At 41.7% G+C, this 24,904-nt stretch overlaps 2 protein-coding genes across 3 annotated transcripts in view; one reads left to right on the forward strand and one right to left on the reverse strand.

Annotated features, from left to right (window-relative positions):
* Nucleotides 1–956: 956 nt before the first annotated feature.
* On the reverse strand, nt 957–16,410 carry DHFR (dihydrofolate reductase). The gene is made up of 6 exons (XM_036309191.1): nt 16,184–16,410; nt 15,816–15,865; nt 13,380–13,485; nt 10,495–10,621; nt 5,188–5,303; nt 957–1,587 (listed from the first exon to the last, which is right to left on the reverse strand). Exons 1-6 carry the CDS (start codon nt 16,345–16,347, stop codon nt 1,509–1,511), a joined length of 642 nt encoding a protein of 213 aa, XP_036165084.1. The 5' UTR covers nt 16,348–16,410; the 3' UTR covers nt 957–1,508.
* A 4-nt stretch (nt 16,411–16,414) lies between these two features.
* Nucleotides 16,415–24,904, forward strand: part of MSH3 (mutS homolog 3) — a 128,171-nt gene continuing 119,681 nt past the window's right edge. For both annotated transcript variants that reach the window (XR_004967549.1, XM_036309189.1), the window contains exons 1-3: nt 16,415–16,719; nt 18,010–18,130; nt 22,646–22,866. Coding sequence is in view for 1 of the 2 variants with exons in the window: in XM_036309189.1 (XP_036165082.1) it covers nt 16,444–16,719; nt 18,010–18,130; nt 22,646–22,866 (618 nt within the window). In the remaining variant the exon portion in view is untranslated. The remainder of the gene's footprint in view (nt 16,720–18,009; nt 18,131–22,645; nt 22,867–24,904) is intronic.

The raw sequence follows: 24,904 nt of genomic DNA on the forward strand, positions 1-24,904 counted from the left end.
GCAGCTGATCGATGTTTCTCTCTCATCGATGTTTCTAGGTCTCTATCTCTCTCCCTTCCTCTCTGTAAAAAATCAATAAAATATATTTAAAAAAAATATATTTTATTGATTTTTTTTTTTACAGAGAGGAAGGGAGAGGGATAGAGTTAGAAACATCGATGAGAGAAACATCCATCAGCTGCCTCCTGCACACCCCCTACTGGGGATGTGCCTGCTACCAAGGTACATGCCTTTGACCGGAATCAAAGCTGGGACCCTTGCGTCCACAGGCCGACGCTCTATCCACTGAGCCAAACCAGTCAGGCCCATTATTTTCTTGTGGTTTGTAAGTCTTATGCAGAACTGATTTCTATTCTGTGTGATCTCTTTTTTTTCTCTATGAAAGATTTTTAGGAAATTCCTTTTTACTCCTGATATTCTGTATCCCAATTCTACTGCTGAATGTAAAGGGCTCAATTTATCACCTTAATTAATTTTTCATGAAACTAAGCACATAATAGTTCAAAAAACTGAATCATAATAGACATACCTAATGCATAAAAATAATGCACCCAACTGCGGATACTATCTGTCAACAGTTACAGCATAATTTCAAATTTTAAAAAATGGTGCAACAAATACTCTTGGGCCCATCTCTTTGTTCAGGATTAATTTCTAGAGGTTCTGTGTCCAAACCCAGGTTATTTTGAATTTTAATTGATATCGTTAACTTTTACCCTTAAAATGCTATTTCTTTGGATACCTAAAAATCCAAATTTTAACATGAGGGATAAAACAAGTTTTAATTTTTTAATTATGTGAAATTTATTTTCTATCTTATTAATTTTGGTTTCTTTTAACTTTTAATTTTAAGCCATATGCTTGTTATTAGATTACCTTTTGTGTGTGAAGAGCAGCCTATTCTTATTCAATCAGTGTAACATCCCATGGCATCTCACCCAAGATTACAAACAAAGTTTTTAAAGGTCTCAGGCCTTTTCTTTTAATCATCAAAAAAGTAGTCTCCTACCTGCTTCTTACTATCCCTATGGGATATACTGTAGTTCTCAACTTAGTGATTCTGAGTGAACAGAACTTTTTTCAGAAGTGTGATATGCATAGAGTAATTCTGGTCCCTGTTTTGATTGATCTACTTCTTTTTTAGTATCTAAGTTCTAATTCTTCTGTTTACAATCCATTTCTGACATTTGGACAAATTTGGCCAGCTCCTTTCTTTATAGGTAACTAATGCTACCAGGGGATTCTCCCACTGTGGTTTCTTGGCATATATGACTGTAGGCAGGTGCTAGGGACCTAATCCTCAGAATTTCTTAAGGATTCAGACAGTTACAACAACAGATGTTTCACAAATGTTGTGGTTGAGATTAAAACTAATTAATAGAAATACATTGCTTAGAAATAATTATCCACAGATCTAAGTAACAGAAATATCTTTCTCTAATGTTAAATACATAATTGTTTGGAGGGGATGGGGAACAACTTGAAATGAATCAGACAACACCTTCACATTACTCATTCTTTTCATATACTTCAAATTTGTACTTAATGCCTTTTTCCTCCTGGACATCAGAAAGAACACCTGGGTACCTGTAAAAGAAATATATATATAATTAAATAATGTATCAATTAAAACAAAATTTTAAAAGAACAGTTTATTGATTTTTGAGAGAGAGAGAGGAACATAGGTATGAGAGTGCAACATCTATTGGATGCCTCCTGCATGCCCCTACTATTTATTTATTTTTTAATATATTTTATTGATTTTCCACAGAGAGGAAGGGAGAGAGATAGAGAGCCAGAAACATCGATGGGAGAGAAACATCGATCAGCAGCTTCCTGCACATCTCCCACTGGGGATGTGCCCGCAACTCAGGTACATGCCCTTGACCGGAATCGAACCCAGGACCCCTCAGTCCGCAGGCCGACGCTCTATCCCCTGAGCCAAACCGGTTTTGGCCCCTACTATTTATTAAGCCCACAATCTAGGCATGTGCGCTGATGGGGAATCACGCTGGTGACCTTTTTGGTGCACAGGACAATGCTCAACCAACTGAGCCACACTGGCCAGGGCAATGGTCCACTGATTTTTGATAAGGGTGTCAAAACAATTTAATGGGGGAAAGAGTAGTCTTTTCAACAAACAGTGCTAGGACAACTGGATAGCCACTTACAAAAGAATGAACTTGGACTCGTTCCTTACATTATACCAGACCACAGACTTAATGTAAGAGTTGATATAATTAATCTTAAAGCTGAAAAGTTCTTTTAAACTAAAATGCTACAAGTTTTCAAAATCAGGCAGTTTCATGCTAAAATCACTACTACATGGTAAAGCAAGTGTAATCTCTTCTTTCCATCCCCACCACTGCTATCTAAGTCCCTTCATCTTTCATCTGAACTACTGCAACTAACTGGTTTCCCAGCTTCACTTCCCTCTAGCCCAGGGGTCCTCAAGTACGGCCCGCGGGCCACATGCAAATACAAATACTGTATTTGTTCCCGTTTTGTTTTTTTACTTCAAAATAAGATATGTGCAGTGTGCATAGGAATTTGTTCATAGTTTTTTTTAAACTATAGTCCGGCCCTCCAACGGTCTGAGGGACAGTGAACTGGCCCCCTGTTTAAAAAGTTTGAGGACCCCTGCTCTAGCCCATTCTCCATAAACAGCTAGAACAACATCACTCACTTCAGAACCTCCTACCCTGCATTGGGTCTGATCCCTTTGGGTCTTCCCCTTGCTCACAATGCCCTCAGTGGCTTTCAAGGCTCAGGGAACATGCCAAGCTTGTTCCCATCATTGGGTCTCTGCACTGGCTATTTCTGGTTCCTGGAATGCTCTTTCCTGTCATTTAGATCCTAGTAATAAAACTGTTATAACTAACCTCGTTATTAATTACAGGAGAGAGCAAAGGGAAGGCCAAATATTATAGGCATGTCATTTAGGCAGCTCCACCAGGAACCTAAAGCTTTACACTCCCTAGGGAGCCACTGGTCTATTCCTTGAAAATAGCTGGGGGAAGGTACAGGACAGGGAGAATAGATGCATGCCCAATAAAGTTGGGGTGTCCTTGGGAAGGTGCCTGTCAGTCTGGCCTGGGAACAGGTCATTGGACAGAATGGGCGTGGCCACCTCAAGGGCGAGAAATTGGAGTATTTAATCCTCTAAACCAGGGGTTCTCAACCTTCGTAATGCCGTGACCCTTTAATACAGTTCTTCATGTTGTGGTGACCCCCAACTATAAAATTATTTTTGCTACTACTTCATAACTATAATTTTGCTACTGTAAACAGTATGTAATTATATATGTATTTTCCAATGGTCTTAGGCGACCCCTGTGAAAGGGTCGTTTGACCCCCAAAGGGGTCGCGACCCACAGGTTGAGAACCACTGCTCTAAACAAATGAGTTTGCTTTCTTGGTTTCCCTTGGCCTGTTACTCTTGGCTCCTGGCTTGCAGGGCTCTCTTGCTCCTGCTCCCTGGCATTGGCCCACATGGCTGACCCCCCACAGAAGTGGACTAATGGACTGTAACTAGCCTGATGTTGAAATGGACCCTGATGCAACATGGAACAGAAACTCTGGACACTGGTTTTGCTTCTAGCTCTATTGAAACCCCAGCTACACTTCTTCCATGACTGGAATGGGGCTTTGGAAATGCAGGGATGTAATTCCACACAAATAAAAATCATTCATCTTCCCATGTGAGTCTTGGAAAATTCTTTTCCTAGAGATATTGTAGGGGCCCTACCTCCAGCCCCCAGTGGGGAAAAGCATACCCCAATTTCCCAGATAACAGTGTAGACCAGTGGTTCTCAACCTTCTGGCCCTTTAAATACAGTTCCTCATGTTGTGACCCAACCATAAAATTATTTTCATTGCTATTTCATAACTGTAATGTTGCTACTGTTACGAATCGTAATGTAAATATCTGATATGCAGGATGGTCTTAGGTGACCCCTGTGGTGACCCCTGTCTTATGGTCGTTCGACTGCCAAGGGTCGTGACCCACAGGTTGAGAACCGCTGGTGTAGACATCACTCTTCAGAGAGGACTTCTCAGACTACACACAGTATTTATCACATCACAGTACTTCAATTCTCCACACAGCAACTCTTGATGTTTAATCTATTACTAGTAGCCTGGTGCATGAAATTCATGCACATTGAAAGGGAATTAATTAGAGGAAATATTTTAATATTGCTATTTGCCCTTTCTCTATAACAGAAGTGTCAGAGATGAAAGAAAATTAATAAAACGTATATGAAAATCTCCCTCCTGTCAGAATCTGGGGTGCACCATGGGACCCAGAGTCAAGTCCCTGTCCACCCACGTGCACCTTGAAATTGTGCGAGACCCAGACCCGGCTGGCCCCACCCCCGTCAAGCTTGGCAGGGCAGGGTGGCGCAGTTTCAGGCCCCTCATCAAGTCCCGCTGGGTGGAGGGTGCAGCCTCAGGTCCCCTGTCAAGCCCAACTGGGTAGGGGGCGCGGCCTCAGGTGTCCCGGTCCCGGCGTGAGGGCACAAGGGCGTGACAACCATTTGCATATTAGCTCTTTATTATATAGGATTTGCCACTCTAACTCTCTACTACAAAAATGTAATCTGGAGAATAGTGAATAGCATCTGTTTTGGAAGGCAGCTATGCTAACCACTATACCACCAACGCCCCAAGCATCTGTTTTGGTAAACACTCTTTCCCCAATGCTCAGGACAGTGTTTGATGCTGAATACAATTCCCATAGAATGGACTAAGGACTACTCTAGATTTCAGTAAAATCATTAAAACTTGAACATTCCCAAGTCTGTTAAAGCAGAATTCCAATAATTTTCTATAGTATTTGCCTATAAAAACATTACTACCCCAAATTCAATCTGAGAGACATACTCTTTCCTATAATTCTTTTTTTTTAAAAAAATATTTTTTATTAATTTCAGAGAGGAAGGGAGAGGGAGAGAGAGATAGAAATATCAATGATGAGAGAGAATCATTGATTGGTTGCCTCCTGAATGCCTCACACTGGAGATCAAGCTCATGACCTGGGATGTGCCCTGACCAGGAATTGAACCGTGGCCGCCTGGCTCATAGATAAAAGTTCAACCACTAAGCCACGCTGGCTGGGACCTTTCCTATAATGCTTAAGCTGTAAATCCAAAAGTGCTTCAGAATAATATATAACATTTTACTTACTCTGGGAGAAGTTTATATTTCTCCAAATCAATTTCTGGGAAAAATGTATCACTTTCAAATTCCTGCATGATCCTTGTCACAAAAAGTCGTTGATGGCCGGGCTTGCTCATGGCTTCCTTTGAAATAAAACAAAAGTCATCAATTTCCTTTAATTATCTGTGTCAAAAGAAACAGAACTCGAGATTTTTGTGTTTTAATTATATAGTCAAATTTGTACCAGGTATTAAAGAATGCTATTTAAATATCCCATTCTTTACTTTAGAGCCCTGCAAAGTAGTCTTATTTATGTTGAGAATGGTACTAGTCATTATATCTAATTATAAGAGTGAGTTAAAATATATTCTGGCCTCAAGTTTGCTTATATGAACTCTTTTTTCATTTAATCGTTCAGTTTTGTCTCTTCTTTGGTGGTTGCTTAGGAATTAAGAACCCTGAATTGTCTAGTTACTGGCTATAGAAAAAATTACATATATATCTCTACACTAATAAAAGAGAAAGATGCAAATTGACCGTTCCTTCACAACGCCCACCAGGAGTGAGTATGCAAATTAACCCAACAAAGATGGCAGGTTAACTTGCATATGCAGGCGCCACCCCAGTCACTCTGGGCCTCTGCGCAGCATGGAAAGGCAGAAAGGTGGCTCCGGGCCAGAGCGAAGGCGGTGCTGGCAGCCAGGGGAAGGAAGGCTCATTCTTGCATGAATCTTCGTGCATTGGGCCTCTAGTAAATAGATAAGATAGTACACTTTCACAAGACTTTGCCTAATAAAAACATCAAGGGCCCAGTTGGTTGGTACATTTACACAAAATTTAATAATGTTTCCATTTCCCCAGGAGATAGTTACAATGCTAGCAGGTAATTTATTCTGCCTCTTGTTGCTAATGATTGTATTTGGCCTCATATTGTTAATGACTTTTCTAACTAACGCCTATAATACTGTTGATAAAAAGTCATGAGTCCTAGCTGCAGCTCCAAGAAAGCAATAACTCTGGCTTGAAAAAGAAAAAAAAAACATATATAAATATAATTTTAAGGGAAGTCCTCAGGGGAAGTCCTTCTCCTTGAGTTGGACTTGCCCACCTGGCTCCCCAATATTTCCAAATTATCTCTTGTCTTTTGTCTCCTTTCTTTCATCGGTGTGCGGCTCCTCTTCCAGACCCCAAACTCCGAACCACGCGGAACGTGGAGGGAAAACACATCAACAACATCTGGTGCCTGAACAGGTAATCTGGAAGTGAGGGTTTTGCTAGAGTGAAAAAATGAAGTTTCACGGGCAAGGTGAGGAACAAAGAAGTTACCGTAAAGAAATATTAAGCTACAACAGGAATCCAAGAGAGAAACTAACCAAACTAATGAGGACCTTGTGCCTGGAGCTACACTATGCAGCTGCAAAAGCCACAGAGAGCAGCGACTCGAAGCAGTCTACTGAAGATGAGGAGCAGGAGGAAGATGAGCCAGACAGCCCAGAGACCATCTGGGGCACGGTAAAGTGAAGTATGGTAACAATTATCTCAGGTAAAAACCATAGTTTCATGTTGGTCTTGGAGAGTGCATTCTCCTTTACCTGGGAAGGACAGCACAGTTGTCCCAAGGTCAGAGGGCTCCGGTTAACGTGTCCTTGTTGACTAAGTGTTTTGGAGACCCAAAACTGTGATTTAGATAACATACCTAAGTTTGACCCAGGTCACCCAAGGGCTCTAGACCCAAAACTGTAATTTAGATAAAGTGCCTAAGTTTAACTCAAGTCACCCAAGGGTTCTAGACCCAAAACTGTAATTTAGATAACGCACCTACGTTTAACCCAGGTTACCCAAGGATTCTAGTTAATGTGTTTACCCCAAACTGTAATTTGGATAGCATGCTGTTTCTGCTTCTGTAAACTGCTCTTTTTTGCAAACCAGGTTCCTCATTCCAAAACTTGAGACAGCCAGTTTAAAATTGAATTACCATGACCTAGAGCAAAGAATATCATTACATGGTATTTTTCTACAATGTACAACAGTATATTGTACATTTATCCCAAACAAACTTACGAACTAATTTTTTGAATGTTTGGCAGCAATTTAATAAGGATATGAAAGGATTTATTCCCTTCCACTGTGTGGAGGGCCCCCTGGGAAGGCACTTGAGCATTCTGTATTGACCTCTCTTGACCTATTTGCCAAGAAGGTCCCTCTTCTCACAATTCAATTGCCCCCAGCTGTTGCCCGAGTTCTCTGTTCTTGCTGAGGTCATGGTGGCTGGTGCCATGGATCTGTCTCTCGCCCAATGGTGTGAGCTGGGCCCTCTCTGTAGAAGAAACCTGGGTTCCCCATGATCAATGCTGGGGCCCCGCCAGCAGGCGAGGGGATCCAAAGGCAGTTGCTGGGCATGGAGGCCACAGGGGCATAGGCTACCAAGGAGACAGAACCTCACATCACCCTGCTTGGCCCCGGAGGATGGCTGGTTAGTCAAATATGGGTAAGATTCCTCAGGGAGGAACGACCTAAGACAAGCACAGTCACAGAGGGGCCTCAAGAGAGAACTTGGGGGTCAACAGAGGTGGGGCACAGAGCCTCACCCCCCCAATTATGCAGGGGCTTGAACACTCGCCCCTTCTGAGGGATGTCTCCTGCCCCCATGGCTGCTTATCGCTTCCCATGCCCAGCCCAGATCGGGACCCAGATAACAGAAAGAGACTTGGTCCAGCTCAGATTGGGACTCAGATAAGAAACTTGGCTAACAGCAGCTACCTATATCTAAATCCAGCCTAACAGGAATGCTCAGGGACTTCTCAAGGATGAAAAATAATCTTTTCCATTAATATTTACAGTGTAAACTAAGATTGATGTTAGAGTATTAAATTTGACAGTAAAATAGTAGTCAAGTTTTCAGATTAATTAAAATTGGCTCAAGAATTTAAAGTTATCTAGACTGCATTATAAATTTTCCAAAAATCCTCTTAATAATTAAATAAAAAAAGGGGGGAATAGTGGAAAAATACCATGTAAAGAAAAATATCCTGTAACTAAATTAAATTTAGATAAAATTTTTCATTTATAATGCTAACAGCGAGACACCCAGGAAAACACACATAGTGTCAGGGAAAGCCAGGGGAAGATCATTTTAAAGAAAAGACCCCAAGTAAGGTTTTCTTTATTAACCTTTGGTCGAGAATACGTTTGTGTATTTTCAGAAGAACAGCTCCCAGACCATGTGGATTCCTGCAACAACAGATCCCAACTGACCAGGTTGCTCCAGCCACAAAGACAGGAGAGACAGTTCAGAGATGGAGATGGTGAAGATGCCTTGCCATGTGCGTCACTGCAGGTTGCCCAGGACCAAACCAGAGAGGGTCGGACCTGCATTGCCACCATTTATCCACCATCCAGAACTAGCATATCATTGCTGGCATGTACACATGAACTGTAGGACATTGAAACTTGGACTCAGAACTGTTGGACATTGGAATTGGGACTTAAACATTTTCTGTTCTTATATGTTTATTTCTGGTCTACAGATACAAGATTTTTTAAGGAAAAAAGAAGGGGGAGATGTCAGAGACCACCTATTGTCTTCACTAGCAGAGAAGCGTAGAGACCCCAAAAGCTGGTGACCTTTGAAGCCCTAGCAAAGGTTGGAGCTGTGCACCACCCAGCTAATCTAGATAATGGTAGCTGAAGCATCCTCCCCACCTTTACTCATGTAAATCCTTATTGATAAGATAGTCTGTGTGTCACTGGAACCTCCCTGCCTAAGGGCTATCCCATAGCAATAAAAGCTTGGGGAGGCCTGGGGAAAAAAAAAAAAAAAAAAATATATATATATATATATATATATATAATTTTAAGTGTTTGTTGTATTTAAAATTCCAAATAAGGGCACAGAACAAATTTTACTTTACTACAGCTTAGAGTATTATATCATTTATTCTCTTGACCCAAACAAGTAGATATTATACCAATTCTTGCTGTACCAAAATTTAGGAAAATTGAGCCGGACTAACCACTGCAGCTTTTGAAAGTCTGTATCAAAGTTTATGATGTTTGGCAAACCTTTTCTGTAAAGGGTCAGATAGTAAATATTTTAGGCTTTGTGGGCCATGTGGTTTCTCTTTTAGGCAAATGCAGCCTCAGACAATACTAAAACCAATGGCTGTGGCTGTGTTCCAATGAAACTTTATTTATAAACTCAGGCTAATTGACCCACTTTGGCCAATAAGGAGAAGCCTAAATGTTCTACAAGCTAGTGTGATGTGAGGTAGGTGGATAATGCAGAATTATAACCTGGAGGTTCTACTTCCTTATTATTTACTACACATAGATATATCAAATTATATAAATGAATTTAATTTTAAGTATTTATATTGTTTAAAAGGTTGTAGAAAAGGAACCTAAGAAACAGTTTTTGTAATCCCATCTAAGATCCTGGTATATGTCTTCTTTCTCAAATAATTTCAGTGCACATATTACCACAAGCCCCCAAAGGGTAGGAGCTGATTTTTTTCCTTCCCATAAATATTAATCTTTCTTGAGTGCTTTATTTTTATTTATTTTTCAAAAATATATTTTATTGATTTTTTTTTTTTTTACAGAGAGGAAGGGAGAGGGATAGAGAGTGAGAAACATCAATGAGAGAGAAACATCAATCAGTTGCCTCCTGCAAACCCCCAACTGGGGATGTGCCTGTAACCAAGGTACATGCCCTTGACGGGAATCGAACCTGGGACCCTTCAATCCACAGGCCAACGCTCTATCCATTGAGCCAAACCGGTTAGGGCATTGAGTGTTTTAAAAGCGTAGAAAAATTCCTTTTACTTTCCTCAAAATTTTTGAAAGCTGTAAGTCATTTGCTGTTAAGAAGAATGAATATTTTCTTTTACTTACCTATGACATAAAATAATGCTTTTTGCATACCCTCACATTATATGAAAATTTTTGAGGCAAAGTTTTCTGCTTTTAACAAATTCATATACTGGTCAGGGTATATCAACTGAGAGCCCCATCGCTTTCTCAGTAAGAGACATTAATCCTCGAAGAAACAGGGCTAACTCAGTGTATCAATGCACATCCAGGGAATAGAAAACAGTGCAGTCCAGTACGATTCTAAGGGAAGAATTTAGAATGTTTTTTAAATTGGAAACATTAACTATGTTGAATTGGAGTTAAGCTGGCAAAGACTTAAAAACTTACTTTTATTGACAATGTGTCTAACTTACAGCAGGGAAATGTGCTTCTTTGCTCAAGACTTAAAAAGTACATATGGCAGGGAAGCTGAAAGAAAGTAGAGTGGGAAAATTCTTTGTGTTTATTGATAACTTTACTCACCTTATAAACGGAACTGCCTCCTACTATCCAAACCATATCCACTTTATTTTTTAATTCTGGTTCCTCAATAAGTTTTAAGGCATCATCCAGACTTTTGGCAAGAAAATGAGCTCCTTTTGGAGGTTCCCTGAGGTTAAGAGAAAGAATTACATATAATTTCTACAAAAGCCATTCATACTAGTTAAATAATCTGTATGGGAAACAATAATTATAAAACTAAAATTGTTATATAAATTGGAATCCTCTCAACAATAAACTGTTAACAGCAGTATGGCCTATGACCAATAATTTAACCCACATTTGTGTATGTATAGTCCACAGTGAATCAAAAGAAAATACTTCCGATATCTTGAGATATTTATGGTGGAAAAAAATCAGAACAGTAGTTGTCTATGGAGGGATGGCTGGCCCCTCCCCCTGGTCAAACTCCAGGTCGAGGGGACAATTTGCATATTAGCCTTTTATTATGTAGGACAATAAATATTCCATTGTATGGATATAGCATATTTTATTTATCTTTGATGAACATTTGGGATGCTTCCAATTTTTAGATGTTATGAATGATGCTGCTGTGAACATCTGTGTACAAGTTTTTGTGTGGTCATATATTTTCATTTCTCCTGGGTATACACCCGGAGTAGAATTGCTGTGCCATATAATTCTATGTTTAACCTTTTGAAAAAGTGCCATTTTGTTTTCCAAATGTGGCTGTATAGCATTCTTTTTAAAGCCACAACTTGATAGTATAGAAAGCCATGAAAAAGCATTTTTCCCCTAAGACATATTACGTAAATAGCTACTCAAAATAACTAGTATGGGCAGCAAATTTTGGGATTATGTTGAGGATTCAGTTTCTTCTCACATGGGGAAGAGGCTGGTGGTGAAAGATTGTCTCTGAAAATTTGCAGGAGCAATAGTGATTTTCTTGTGCAAAGCCTTCCCCTTTTATTCAGGATCCAGTAATACCTGGTACACAGTAGGTGTTTAGGATATGTGTGGAACTGACCAGCAATTGACCAGGGAAGCAGAAGGCAGGATTAAAAATAAACTCTAAATTTTTTCCCTAATTGATATCCCTAGTTCCTTTGTATGCTTACAATGACGACTTTACATTTTCTGCCTATAAATAAAAAGTGAAATACACCAACAAATATTTTATATAAATATATATTTAACAACCGGACCCAATTACACATAGCACAGGGGGGTCATAAAGAAATTAGACTTATCGTTTGAGGAGATTTGCTGTCTCAAATGAACATCTCTCCCACTGAGATTTGTTTGTTTTACCTCAAGCTAGCCATAAATAAACTTTAGTATTCAAGAATATGTTATTAACAAGTTCCTGGAAATGGCAATACAGTCTGTAAACTTGGATTATACCAAGTAGAGGGTAATCAGAATATCCTAGCAACCAGGAGAAAGAGAACAGTATGAAAATTGAGGAAAATGGCAAGATGCATCTTACCTAATAATAGACAAACAGGTAAACTGACCGTACCTTCACTACACTAACCATCCAATCAGAAGAGTATGCAAATTAACACAACAAAGATGGTGGTTAATTTGCATACGTAGGTGCGAAGTGGCGGAGCGAAGACCAAAGGCGACTCCGGCTGGAGCGAAGGCCTGGGTCCCAAGTGCCGGAGGAAAACCAGTGCTGGCAGCCAGGGGAAGGGAAAGCCTATTGCACGAATCTCTTCGTGCAACCGGCCTCTAATATCAATATATTCCCCATCACCCAAAGACAAGCAATGCAAATATTCTCGTATACTTTCTCCCAGGTTTTTACCTATGCTATTTTAGGAGGGATCTGTGAAAAAATCTATAGAAGCCTGAACCCGATTAGCCTATGTTGGTGTCAAGTTTTTTCCTTCCTATGGTTTGATGGTCTTTGATGTGTTCACTTGGCTAGGCTATAGTCCTGTTCTAATCTAGGTGTTGCTGTAAAGGTGTTTTATAAATGTGACTCAAGTTGAGAATGGGTCGCTTTAATCTGGGTGGGATTCAATCAGGTGAAAAGCCTTAAAAACAGAGCTGAGGCTTCTCTGCAGAAATTTCACCTGCAGACATCTGCTTCAGCCCTTGAAGAGTGCTAGCCTCCCCTTCCTGATGGCCTGCCCTACAAATTTTGGACTTGCCCAGCCAGCCCCCACATGTGTAATCCAATTCACTGTAAGTTATTGTTATGATCACATTAGTAGTTCAAGAAACAACAAGTACCATGCCAATCCCAAACTTTTCCTTAAGGTCTAATTCAGGCCAATCACTCCCCCAAACAAACAGACCCCCGAGGTTCAGAGAATTATTTTCGTGGGTTAGGACCAATGTAAACAACAACAAAAATATAGAAATCAGGATATATCACAAGTGGGATAAATGACATGGAAGCTACGGTGAAGGCAAAAGCACTGGAGTTGATTTCATAGGTAGTTTTAATGCTATTAAACCTCCTCCCCTGCTCCTGTTCATTTTCAGGCAACAGGAACTAACTCTATTAGCCTGGAGGGCAGAAAAATTCATAGCAGAGGACAATTGGCTGTACAAAAAATATGTATTTTGATTCTTTGTGCAACTGAAAAGATTTATTAATTTACATTTTATAACTGATATTTGACCCTTCTGAATTGAATGAGTAATGGTTCAAGGAAACCTGCAATTCTGTTATCATAGTAGATTTAATGCAACTTTTTAAGGTGATGAAATCACCCACTTAGGCAGCAGAATAAGTTGTAACTGATTATTCATTTTCTGTAATCACCTATGTAGTATTAAGCAGCTTCATCAATAGCTACATTCATAGTATTTTATTTTGTCATATACTGACCTCAGCATAAGAAATGGGACATGGTTTTCTTGTGCTGAATTTATGTGGTAGTACTTACTTGAGTTCTCTACTGAGAACTAAATTAATCCTGTCCTTTAAAGGCCGATTCTTCTTGGGAATGGAGAACCAGGTCTTCCTACCCATAATCACCAAATTCTGTTTACCTATAAAATCACAGAGAGAAGAGATATATTTTGGGAGTATATATGTGTATATATATTCATATATTTGTATGTATGTATTTATATAATTATCATATTGACATCTAGTGGGACTGCTTTAAAAAAATTAAAAATTTTAACAGCCTTACCAAAATTTATCATTTATCGCCCATTATCTAAATATAGTAATTTTCCCCTTTGGCTTTATCCAATTTATATGCAATATAGTTTTAATCAATTGCAGTCATGTATAATATAGTAGTGAAAAGCAAAGATTCTGTTATCTACTAAGCAGGTCTTGTTAATCTTCTGTGCCTTACTGTCCTTATCTACAAAATGGAGATAACATACTAGTTCATACTTCTAGGATTGTGGGGATTGAAGACTTTGAACAATGTTTGACATCTAAAAAGTACTGTTCAACTGTACTTTTAATACAATAGTACTCATGTTTGTGTACTTTGTAGATTTACAATAATAGTCATACTTTTAAATATAACTGCTTAATATTCCATTCAATTAGCTAAAATACCTTCAATTTGGAAGACCTGGGGGTGGGTGGGTAGGGGTTGGGTGGAGAGAGGTAAAGGGGGAGGAAATGGGAAATATCTGAAATACTGTCAACAATAAAAAATACATATATAAAACAAAATAAAATGCAGACATATTTTGCAAGAATAAAATAAAATACTTCCAATTTGTGCCTCTTTCCTTAAAAAAAATTTATATACAGAGCTTCCATTTCTGGTAGAATTTAGGAGAAAAAGCCTTGTGAGTCAGATCTCTGGATCAAAGGAATACACACATTTATAATTCCTGAATTAGCTTGATTTTTAAAAAAACCACTAATATTTACAAACGACAAGTAGTAAGACTAGGCATTTTTCCATATTTTGTTTCCTATTTCCAGACTACTTAGGATTTTTTTTTTAATCTAAAGATTTTTAAAAATATACTTTATTGATTTTTTACAGAGAGGAAGAGAGAGAGATAGAGAGTTTAGAAACATCGATGAGAGAGAAACGTCGATCAGCTGCCTCCTGCATACCCCCTACTGGGGATGTGCCCGCAACCAAGGTACATGCTCTTGACCAGAATCGAACCTGGGACCCTTCAGTCCGCAGGCTGACGCTCTATCCACCGAGCCAAACCGGCTAGGGCATAATTTAAAGATTTTTAATTGATTTTTAGAGAGAGAGGAAGGGAGCGGGAAAGAGAGAAACATCGACTGGCTGCCTGCTGCACCTCCCCGCCTCACCAGAGGTCAAGCTCACAACTGGGGCATGTGCCCAGATCTGCGTCTAACCAGCAACCTTTAGGTGCATGGGACAAGCCCAACCACCTGAGCCACACCATCAAGGGTCAGACTACTTAGGATTCTAGAGGGTGGTTCATTTCAATATTTTGGCTTCAAGCTCTTGCCATTTTTGTCTCCGTCAGTGACCTAAGTGCAAAGTCCAAGAACTTGTATCTGCTCTGCTCAAGCTATGCTGCACCTGCTCCTTTCTATTTCCCTGTTTACTCTGCTATTCCTCCTCCTATGACCAAATATTCACCTTAGGTTTTAAATGGGTATCCCCTAATCCAGCCGTGGGCAAACTACGGCCGGCGGGCCGGATCCGGCACGTTTGAAATGAATAAAACTAAAAAAAAAAAAAAGACCGTACCCTTTTATGTAATGATGTTTACTTTGAATTTATATTAGTTCACACAAACACTCCATCCATGCTTTTGTTCCTGCCCTCCGGTCCAGTTTAAGAACCCACTGTGGCCCTCGAGTCAAAAAGTTTGCCTAATCCCATATTCTTTTCTTTCGTTATCCTCTTCTCTTTAAAGTCTCAATTCACCTAGTACCCTGCGCCTGAATATCCTACAAGCACCTCAGTATAGTTACAATTGCACCCTATTCTCCCTATCACCCAGACTCAAACTGAAAACTACAGAGTTCATCCTTGATGCCTTCCTGGCATCACCTTTAACTTCTTCATCTCCAAATCGAGTATCATGTAATCGTTCTTTGGACTTTTACCCTCGCCACCGCCTTAGTCCAGGCCTTACCGCTCCCGGCGGCTATTTCAAAGGCCCCCTCTGGTCTCCAGAGCCAACCTCTATCTAGTTGCCAATCTGTCCAATACGTCAATTGTACGCAACCCACATAAAATGTCAAAGAACGTTTATTTTTGAAAAAGTTTAATAAACATTGGGAATTCCATACAGATCAACGGTAAGACAGAAAGAAGGTCCTGCTTAACATGGAAAACTACTTTTAAGTAAAATTTGCACAGGTAAAAAAAGACCCTTGGGGAATCTCGATCACTTAAAAATCCCGTTACCTTTTGCTTTAGAGGTTGTGGTCATTCTTTGGAAATACTTGAATTCATTCCTACAAGTTAAAGAAACACAGCGTGACTCAGAACGTTTTTCCGTGGGCTCCAGCTCTACCACCCCGACAAAAAGTGCGAGGAACTGGGGTCTCCAGGACTGGACTTTGTTCCGGGCAGAGCGCCGCGGGGAAAACGCCTCGCGGGGCGGCAGGAGCGGGACGGAAACCAGTAACTTGGCTTCCCGGCTCCTGGCGCGGAAGGAAGGCCTGGCCCAGCCCCTGGCAGTTTTGGTCGCAAGTCCAACCCCAGCGCCAACCCATCCAGGTGCCTCGATCAAGGGCAGCTTGCACACCAACCACCCCCGGCCCGGCAGGTACCTGAGCGGGGGCCAAGGCAGGTCTCCGTTCTTGCCGATGCCCATGTTCTGGGACACAGCGGCGATGCAGTTGAGAGTATGAACCATGACGGCGGCACCAAAAGCCTCGGAGCTTGCTAGCCACACAGGGACTTTGAACTGAGCTTGGCGCCAAATTGCGACCATCCCGCCCCCTCGGTTCCATTGGCGCACGCGAGGCCACGCCCCTGCCCCGTCCCCGCCCCGGCGCAAGGCGGGAGCGCGACGTGCTCGGTCCCGCAGATGCCCGGGAACTGGGCCGCGGGGTCGCGCGCCGACTCGGCCGTGCCCCTGGCTGTCCGTCTCTGCGCCGCGATGTCGCGCCGAAAGCCACCTGGGGGCGGCGCGGCTGCCGCTGGCCCAGCCCCTGCAAGGCAAGCGGTTTTGAGCAGATTCTTCCAGTCCAGGGGGAGCCTGAAATCCACCTCCTCCCCCAACGGTGCGGTGGAGGGCGAACCTGACGCCGACTCCGCAGCGCCTCCAGCGTCCACTTTCCAGCCTCGGTCGCGACCACACGTGGTGGGTGTGGCCCAGGATTGGGCGGGATCACCGGGGAAGGGGCGGGACCAGGGGGGCGGGGCGGGGCTTGTGAGTGGAGCGGGAGGAGGCGGGGCCCGTACGCGAGAATTAGAGAGTTGAAGGTGCCGGAAGATAAAGGGGCGGATCGGGCAGGTGAGGAGGGGAAAAGCCTGGCCAGTCTCCGTCCTGAGTGTAGTTCAAAGATTGTAGTTTCCACTGGGAAAATAGACTTGAGGCCAAGATCACACGGATTCTTACTGGCCGACCTGAGACAGGAACTCAGGTCTCCTGACTCCCATTCTGATGAGGGCAGGGGCCTCTGGGCCAAGGATACATCTTTTAACCTACATCCAACCCCGCCCCCCCCCCCACCCTCCCCATTTTGTCCCTGGATTGAATGTTAAGAGGAGTTTTATTTATCCTATTTATTCGGGTTTTTTAGGTGCCTCCCTTCAACTGACTAAAATAAGTAGTTGTGGGGTTTGTTTGTTTGTTTTTTACCAGGGACACTGCCCCTCCAGGGAATGCCTAAGGGTGAGCTCTCACTGGGGTCCCTGATACAGTATTTCTCAAACTGAGGGTGTTGAAGGGGATTGCAGATTGGCTTTCAACTACCTTCTAAGTTTTAATGAGGGTGACAGCTTGGCTGCTTCAAAATCTTGTTTCCTTAATTTATATTTTTTCCATAGAGTGATTGGTTCTCTCCTGTTTTAATTTTTTTTGACAGGAGTCTACATTTTTATGAATTCACCAAGATTTTATTTTATACCCACCATTTAGAGGGTATCTGATGAAGGACTTAAATTTTTGACAGGCTTCCTGCCAACAAATGTTCACAGTCTTGTGGCATCTTCAGTGGTGAACATAAAATATAAACTACAATTAACATTTCAAAAGTGATACTGTTCTTTTATTGTCTATCTAATTTCACCTTTACTAAATAGTTTTTCTCTTAAAGGTATTTTATTTAACATGTGTACGTAGAGTAATTCAAGTTCTATAACTTGAAATAGGTGAAGGCTGCCCGAGTAAAGGTGGCAGCCTTGGTTCTGATTAATTCTAGCAGGACTTGAGAAGCTGAGGCTCATGACCGGTCAGTCTCCACCTTGTCTTTGATGATGGTAAAAACATTCACCCATAGGTCTTTTTAGAAGTCCAAGTAGGTGATTGTAGAAAGGAAGGATGGCAAGGACCTTGCTGTCATTCAAAAGTAAGGTTTAAATTATTTTGCATACGTAGTGTTTTGAGATTAGAGAGATTATGTATCATTTTCTCACTTTCCTGATATAGGTTGCAGAAATTGACAGAAGTACAAAGAGACCACTAGAGGATGATGGGCCTGTTAAGAAGAAAGCAAAGAAAGTCCAAGAAAAGGAAGGGCAAAGTGATTCAGTAACGTCTGGGAACCCTGGTGAGTTCTGTGGCAATGATTTTTTCATTCTCACCAGTCATGGCTCTGATATTCTTGCATTATCCACAGGGCAGAGGAGGCGGTTTGGAGAGTTTTGCCATCTTTTTCCTTTGTGGAGAAAGGCCTCCATTGTGCTTGAGTAGAGTGGCCCCCTCCATAAGTGGTTGTGGTGTATGTTAGGAGGTTGGAAGAGGTAGAGGCTGGAGTTCTGCAGTTTGGCTGGAATTCCGTCTAGGTAATTTTTGTCCTTATTATAAAAGTAAAACATGTTTGTTGTAAGAAAAAGCAATACAGAGATGTAGAAGGTTGAAAGTGAAAGACCCTGTAACTCCTCCCTTTCAGTGAGGCCTACTGCTAATTTGGAGGATACGGTATATTCTTTGAGGTTTTCCTATTTATACACTTGTATATGTACACACATAGACCCACAAATTAGTTAATATCGTATAAGTTGTTTTATATGTATACTAGAGGCCCGGTGAACAAAAATTTGTGCACTTGGGGGGGAGAGAGGGGTCCCTCAGCCTGGCCTGTGCCCTCTCACAGTCTGGGACCCCTCGGGAGATAACGACCTGCTGGCTTAGGCCTGCTCCCGGTGGCAGAGAGCAGGCCCAATCCCTAGGTGCAGCCCCTGGTTGGGCTCAGAGCAGGGCCGATTGGGGAGCTGGGGCGCCGCCCCCTGTCATGCACAGAGTTGGGAGATTGGGAGGTTGTGATGCCACCCTCAGTCATGATCAGGGTAGGGCCGATTGGGGGGTTGGGGCACCGTCCCCTGTCACACTTAAGGCAGGGTCGATGGGGAGGTTGTGGCGCCACCCCCTGCCACGCACAGAGCAGGGCCGATCAGGGGGTTGGGGCACTGCCCCCTGTCACTCACAGAGCAGGGCCCATCAGGGGGGTTGGGGCTCTGTACCCTGTCATGCACAGAGCAGGGCCAATCAGGGGGTTGGGGCGCTGTCCCCGTCACACACAGAGCAGGGCCCATCAGGGGGGTTGGGGCTTTGTACCCTGTCACTCACAGAGCAGGGCCAATCAGGGGTTTGGGGTGCTGCCCCCTGTCACTCACAGAGCAGGGCCAATCAGGGGGTGGGGCACCGCCCTCTATCACCCACAGAGCAGGGCCGATCAGAGGGTTGGGGCACCGCCACTCTCACACTCAGGGCAGGGCCGATGGGGAGGTTATGGCTCTACCCCATCACACACAGAGCAGGGCCCATGTGTGTGTGTGTGTGGGGGGGGGCGTTGGGGAGCTCTCCCCTATCAGGCACAGATCAGGGCTGAGCAGGGGGTTGGGGCACCTTCCCCTGTCACAAACCGAGCAGGGTGGGTAGGGAGGTTGTGGCCCCGCCCCCTGTCACACACAGAGCCACAGGGCGATCAGGGGGTTTGGGCACTGCCCCCTGTCACGCTGATCCCGGTGCCGGGAGGCCTCATGGCTCCGCTGATCCCGGTGCTGGGAGGCATATTACCCTTTTACTATATAGGGTAGAGGCCTGGTGCATGGGTGGGGGCCGGCTGGTTTGCCCTGAAGGGTGTCCTGGATCAGGGTGGGGGTCCCCACTGGGGTGCCTGGGCAGCCTGGGTGAGGGGATGATGGCTTCTTGCAACTGGTCACACACCCTTCAGGGTAGGAGTCCCCACTGGGGTGCCTGGCCAGTCTGGGTGAGGGGCTGAGGGCTGTTTTCAGGCTGGGGGTGACTGAAGCTCCCAACCGCTCCTTTTTTTCTTTTTTCTTTTTTTATTCTGGGCCAGCTTTAGCTTTGAGGCTTGGCTCCAGCTCTTAGGTTTCTGGCCTTTGCTTACAATGTTGCGAATCTGCTGACTGAAGCCCGGTGGTATTTGTTACAGAGTTTCTTAAACTGCAGGCTCAGAGGCTTGCAGCTGTAGGCGGGGAATGTTGGTTTCCTCCCTCACTGAGGCAAGCAAGCCTCATGTTAGTTTCAAGCTGCCTGGCTGCCGGCCGCCATCTTGGCTGGCAGTTAATTTGCATATCTCGCTGATTAGCCAATGAAAAGGGTAGCGGTCGTACGCCAATTACCATGTTTCTCTTTTATTAGTGTAGATGTTAATTTACAACTATCTTTTTCCACTTAGCAGAACATTTGGACGATTACCAATGTCAGGTCATGTAGATCTCCCCTGTCCTGTTTTTAGTGTGAAACTGCTTTTTCTGTATGCGAAAAGGTCTTGGATGAAACCATTCCTGAGGTCCTAGACCTCTATATGTGATGTTGGATATATTGGTGGGTGAGCAGATTTTTCTCTGGTTTTGGCCTGGAGAATTTGTGATAAGGGAAGACAGAAAATGCTTCTTTTTTTATTACCCTCATACCTGAACTGATACAAGCTTTTCTGAACTGACAACAGCTCAGGAATGAAGCTTTGTGGTAGAATCTTCCGTGGGAGTAGGGGAGCAGATTAGGGAAGGATGGTAAGGAGGGCATGAAAGTGCTCCATCAAGGGGTCTCACCACACACATACTAAGTCCTTGTCCCTAGGTCCACATTGCTCCAGATCTGGCTAAATGAACTCTGAAGCTTGTAGAAATAAGGTCATAGAAATGGAAGTTTTTGAAATATGAACTTTACATACAGTTTACTTAAAAAAAAAAAATAAATAATGGGAAGAAAAGAGGAGCATCCACCAGCCAGAAGAGTCACTGGCTACTTCATCTTAAGCTTTTTTTAATTACAGTTGACATTCAGTATTATTTTATGTTAGTTTCATGTGTACAGCGTAGTGGTTAGACATTTGTATAATTTATGAAGTGATTCCTCCTGATAGGTCTAGTACCCACCTGGCACCATTTATAGTTTTCACAGTATTGTTGGCTACATACCACATGCTGTACTTGACATCCCCATCACCTCAAGTTTTTTAACATGTCAGTTTTAGATATTCCTTCTTTTGTAAGATTTGCACCCCACCTCCATCCTAGGAAATTTTTAAAAATATCCTTAAGATGGAAGCCCTTTAATAATATACAGACTTACACTGTTGAAGATTGATTCAAGTATATATTTGGAAACAGAGAGTAATAGTAAATAGGATGAATATATACAATCGGAGGGATTCAAATAGACATTTTCCTAGCCATGAGATTAATAGGAGATAAGATAAAGTATACATCTGAAGAGAGGTTTAAATAGAAATATGAAAAGTTTTAAACTTTTAGAAATGAGCAAAACACAACTCTTGCCTTCAGAGTGTTTTTGCTTTAAAAGGGAAGGTAAGAAATGATAAATGCAGCCCCAGTTTCCTTCTATATAATAGCAGCTACCTAAGTAGTATTGCTCTGAAGGGTAAAATAATGTTTTCTGTTATATAGCAAATAACCAATAAATGTACAGCAAATAATCAGTTTCCCTTCTTTTATGGATTGATTGCTTCTGGAGTAAATGCTAATTGGCAGACTATGATAAGTGCTATGGAGAGATATGATCTGTTACAGGAACATAGAGAAAGAAAATGATCTTTAAGCTGGGGAATTAGCAGAGCGTTTCATGGGAAAGGTAGCTTTGAGATGGCTCTTGATGAAAGAGTATAATGTTGACATGTGAAATTGGGGGCCAGGGCTTACCAGGGAGAAAGAATAGTGTGAGCAAAGCTGTGGAGGGAGGAAAGCAGGTGTGTCTGGAGTGGTGATCTGGTTTCCTTGTGCACTCTGGTGTCAGTATCTTTAGGTCTTTCCATTGAGCTGGTCAGAGTTCCCAGTCCAGTCTCCCAGCTCCTGCCTAGGGGAGAGCTTCGTTCTGCGAAGTGGCTCTCAGAAGAGGTTGTGTTTCTCATCATATAGTCAGGCTGTATTTCCATTAGTGTGCCCTAGCATACAGTAAGACTGTATTTCCATGAGTATTCTTTTGTCTTAGGCACAGTACTGCATCTCAACTGGGCCTGATTTACCTTTTCCAGAGAATTCTGCAATCCTCTGTTGATGTGGAGGAAGGACAGCTGTCCATGAACTTAGAGTAGGTAAGGGTATCTAGGGATCAAATTCCTTGGAACCAGCCCTCTTTATTTTATGGTAGAACCTCTCTTCATTCCATTTTCAGAGCTACTGGTGCCCTAATTCCTGAACCTTTTAAGCATTTTATGTTGTAAATATAGGACTGGTTCTTGGTTTTCTTCACTACCCATTTAGGCTTTAGTTTTCAGGTATGCTAAATAGGTTATTGTTCATTCATTTTTCATTTTAGCTTCAGATATTTCATTTGCAAGTCTCACCTCTCCTTTTCTTTCTGTACTTATGGGCATATAAGTTTTTTGTGTTTTGTTTTTTTAAAGCAAAATCCTATAGTTTCTAGTGGGTTTTTAGGACCAAGTGAAATTAGAAATTAGATATATGTTTCAAGTATGCCATCTTTACCCTGAACCGAAGTTTCTTTATTTCCTTATCAATATCATAGCTAGAGTCATTGCTTAATACAAAACTCCCTCTTACAAATTCTGTGCTGGTTATGAATTGACACGAGACAAAATACTACTGTTATATTTTCTTCTGATTTGTTAACTAAGAGCCAAGGAAATGTCTGAGGACCAGGATTGTTTTAAAGTCTCTGGAAAAATTGAAAGAATTCTGCTGCGATTCCGCCCCTCCTCAAAGTAGAGTCCAGAGGGAGCCTCTGCAGGAGAGATTTGCAGTTCTGCCAAAATGTACCGATTTCGACGATATCAGTCTTCTGCGTGCAAAGAATGCCGCTTCTTCTGAAGATTCCAAATCTCAAACTAGTCAAAAGGTATGTAATAGTTATATCCGTGAATACCCAATACCTAGAATAGTAGGTTCTGAAGTGTCTTTAGGTTCTGTGGGTCCACTCAGGGAATGGTTCCCAAACTTGGCTGATCACTTGAATTAGTTGAAGGAACTTTTACTTTTTTTGATTTTGAAAACCCTAGAGATTCTAATTCACTGTGTATTAAGGAGGGATGAATTGGTTTGTATTAAAACAAAATAAAATAAAAGCCTCAAGTGATTCTGATGTGTGACCTCTGCATCAGGAGCTGTTCACTGACTTAGGGGATTCTTTGTTGATAGTACAAGCACAGTTTCTTAACAGTCCTCTTTATAGTTTCCATGATTAGCCTGGACAGTCATGATGGGCAACTTATATTGATGTTTTGAGGTTTTCAGAGGTAAACCAACTGAATATGGGTCCTTCTACTGTTTTATAACTTATTAATGTTTTTCATCCTTGCAAAATCTGGGAATTTAACTCTTGCTCCATCATGGAATTCTGCAATTCAGAATAGTGGTTTTCAGCCCACCTTTAAATTAGAATCCCTGGAGAACTTAAAAAAATACTGATGGCAAGAACTTTTTCTTAAAATTGTATATTGGTTTTCAATAAGAATTGAGCATGGGTATTGTTTAAAAGCTCTCATTTTAATGTGTAGTCATGGTTGAGAATGACTGAATTAGAGAAGTAGTCTTTATATTTATTTGAGTGATTTAAATCTAATGAAATCAATAGATTCTTTCCTCAGAAAAATATCAAGCTAAAATCCATTGACTTACCTTAGATCATCAGGGGGAAAAAGGTGTTTTGTTCTTATTTTTAATTTCTTTTAATACTTAAAGCAGTTAACCAGAGTGTGGTAGTCACAAAATATAGAGGCCATAAATCAAAGAACTTATAAACTTATATGCATAGCCCATGGACATGAACAATGGGGTGGTGAAGACCTGGGGCGGGGAGGGTACAGGCTGAGGGGGGGAGTGGGAAGAGGCATAAAGGAGGGGAAAATGGGAGACATTTGTAATACTGTCAACAATAAAATAAAAAATATAGAGAGAGGTAAAAAAAAATTTGTCTATTGAAGCTCACAATTTATTAATTGGAGGATTTGCTCTAGGACTTCACAAGAGCCTATCTACTATAGCTTTATGCATAGAATGACCCACTTGGCATTTTTAATTCATAGAAAATTAGAAGACACCAGTTAGAAGGGACCCCTAGAAGTAGTATATGGGTATTATTATAAGTGATAGCTGAGTATTTGATGGCATAGAAGGGTAAAGAGAAGTCAAAAAAAGCTGCAGAATGAACTTAAATACCCAGTGTTCTGAGACCCTTAGTGTGGGTTCAGCAACCCCGTAATTGTTGATAGGTCCTGAAATTTCCATCTTATTAATCTGATCCCTCTGAATTGTCAAGATAAAGTTAAATTGAGTTCAGAATGCCATCTCTGGGAATATGAGAGTACAATATATCTGAGAAGTATTTTTCCTCAAGTGGTGAAAAACATGTTGCTTAATACTCAAGGATACAGATTGACTTATACATACATGAACCTTTTTCCTGGATACCTATTCTCATTCCATATATGAATAAGGACTTTATAGTAAATCTCCCCCCCAGATTCTTAATATGTAGTATTCTTAAAGTTTACATAAAAATCATGAAAATGAAGTAGAAAATCCCCATCAAAATTAAAAGCAAATACTTTGTCCAGTCTGATAGGTTGACCCACTTTTCCCTTGGCACACTTCTCCAGAGCTAACTGTTGTGTTATTGCCGATCTTTAGAAGTTTGCTGGGCTACACTTTCAGATAAATTGCATCTGTACCTGCTGTCCCCGCCAAGCTGAATTTCTAAACATTTAGAAAATGCTAAGTACATGTTCCTGGGTTTTCTCTTGGGCTGGAGTTCCCCTCTTTGAGCCATATAGGGCGTTTCTCTTTATCTCTTTACTTCCCCTGTTGGTCCCTAGTTTTTAGGTCATAGTTTAAATTCCAGGGGTAGTTGGTAAGTTTTTTCAGATGTTGGCAGTGAC

The sequence above is a fragment of the Myotis myotis genome, unplaced genomic scaffold, assembly GCF_014108235.1.
Source record: "Myotis myotis isolate mMyoMyo1 unplaced genomic scaffold, mMyoMyo1.p scaffold_m19_p_5, whole genome shotgun sequence".
NCBI lineage: Eukaryota > Metazoa > Chordata > Mammalia > Chiroptera > Vespertilionidae > Myotis > Myotis myotis.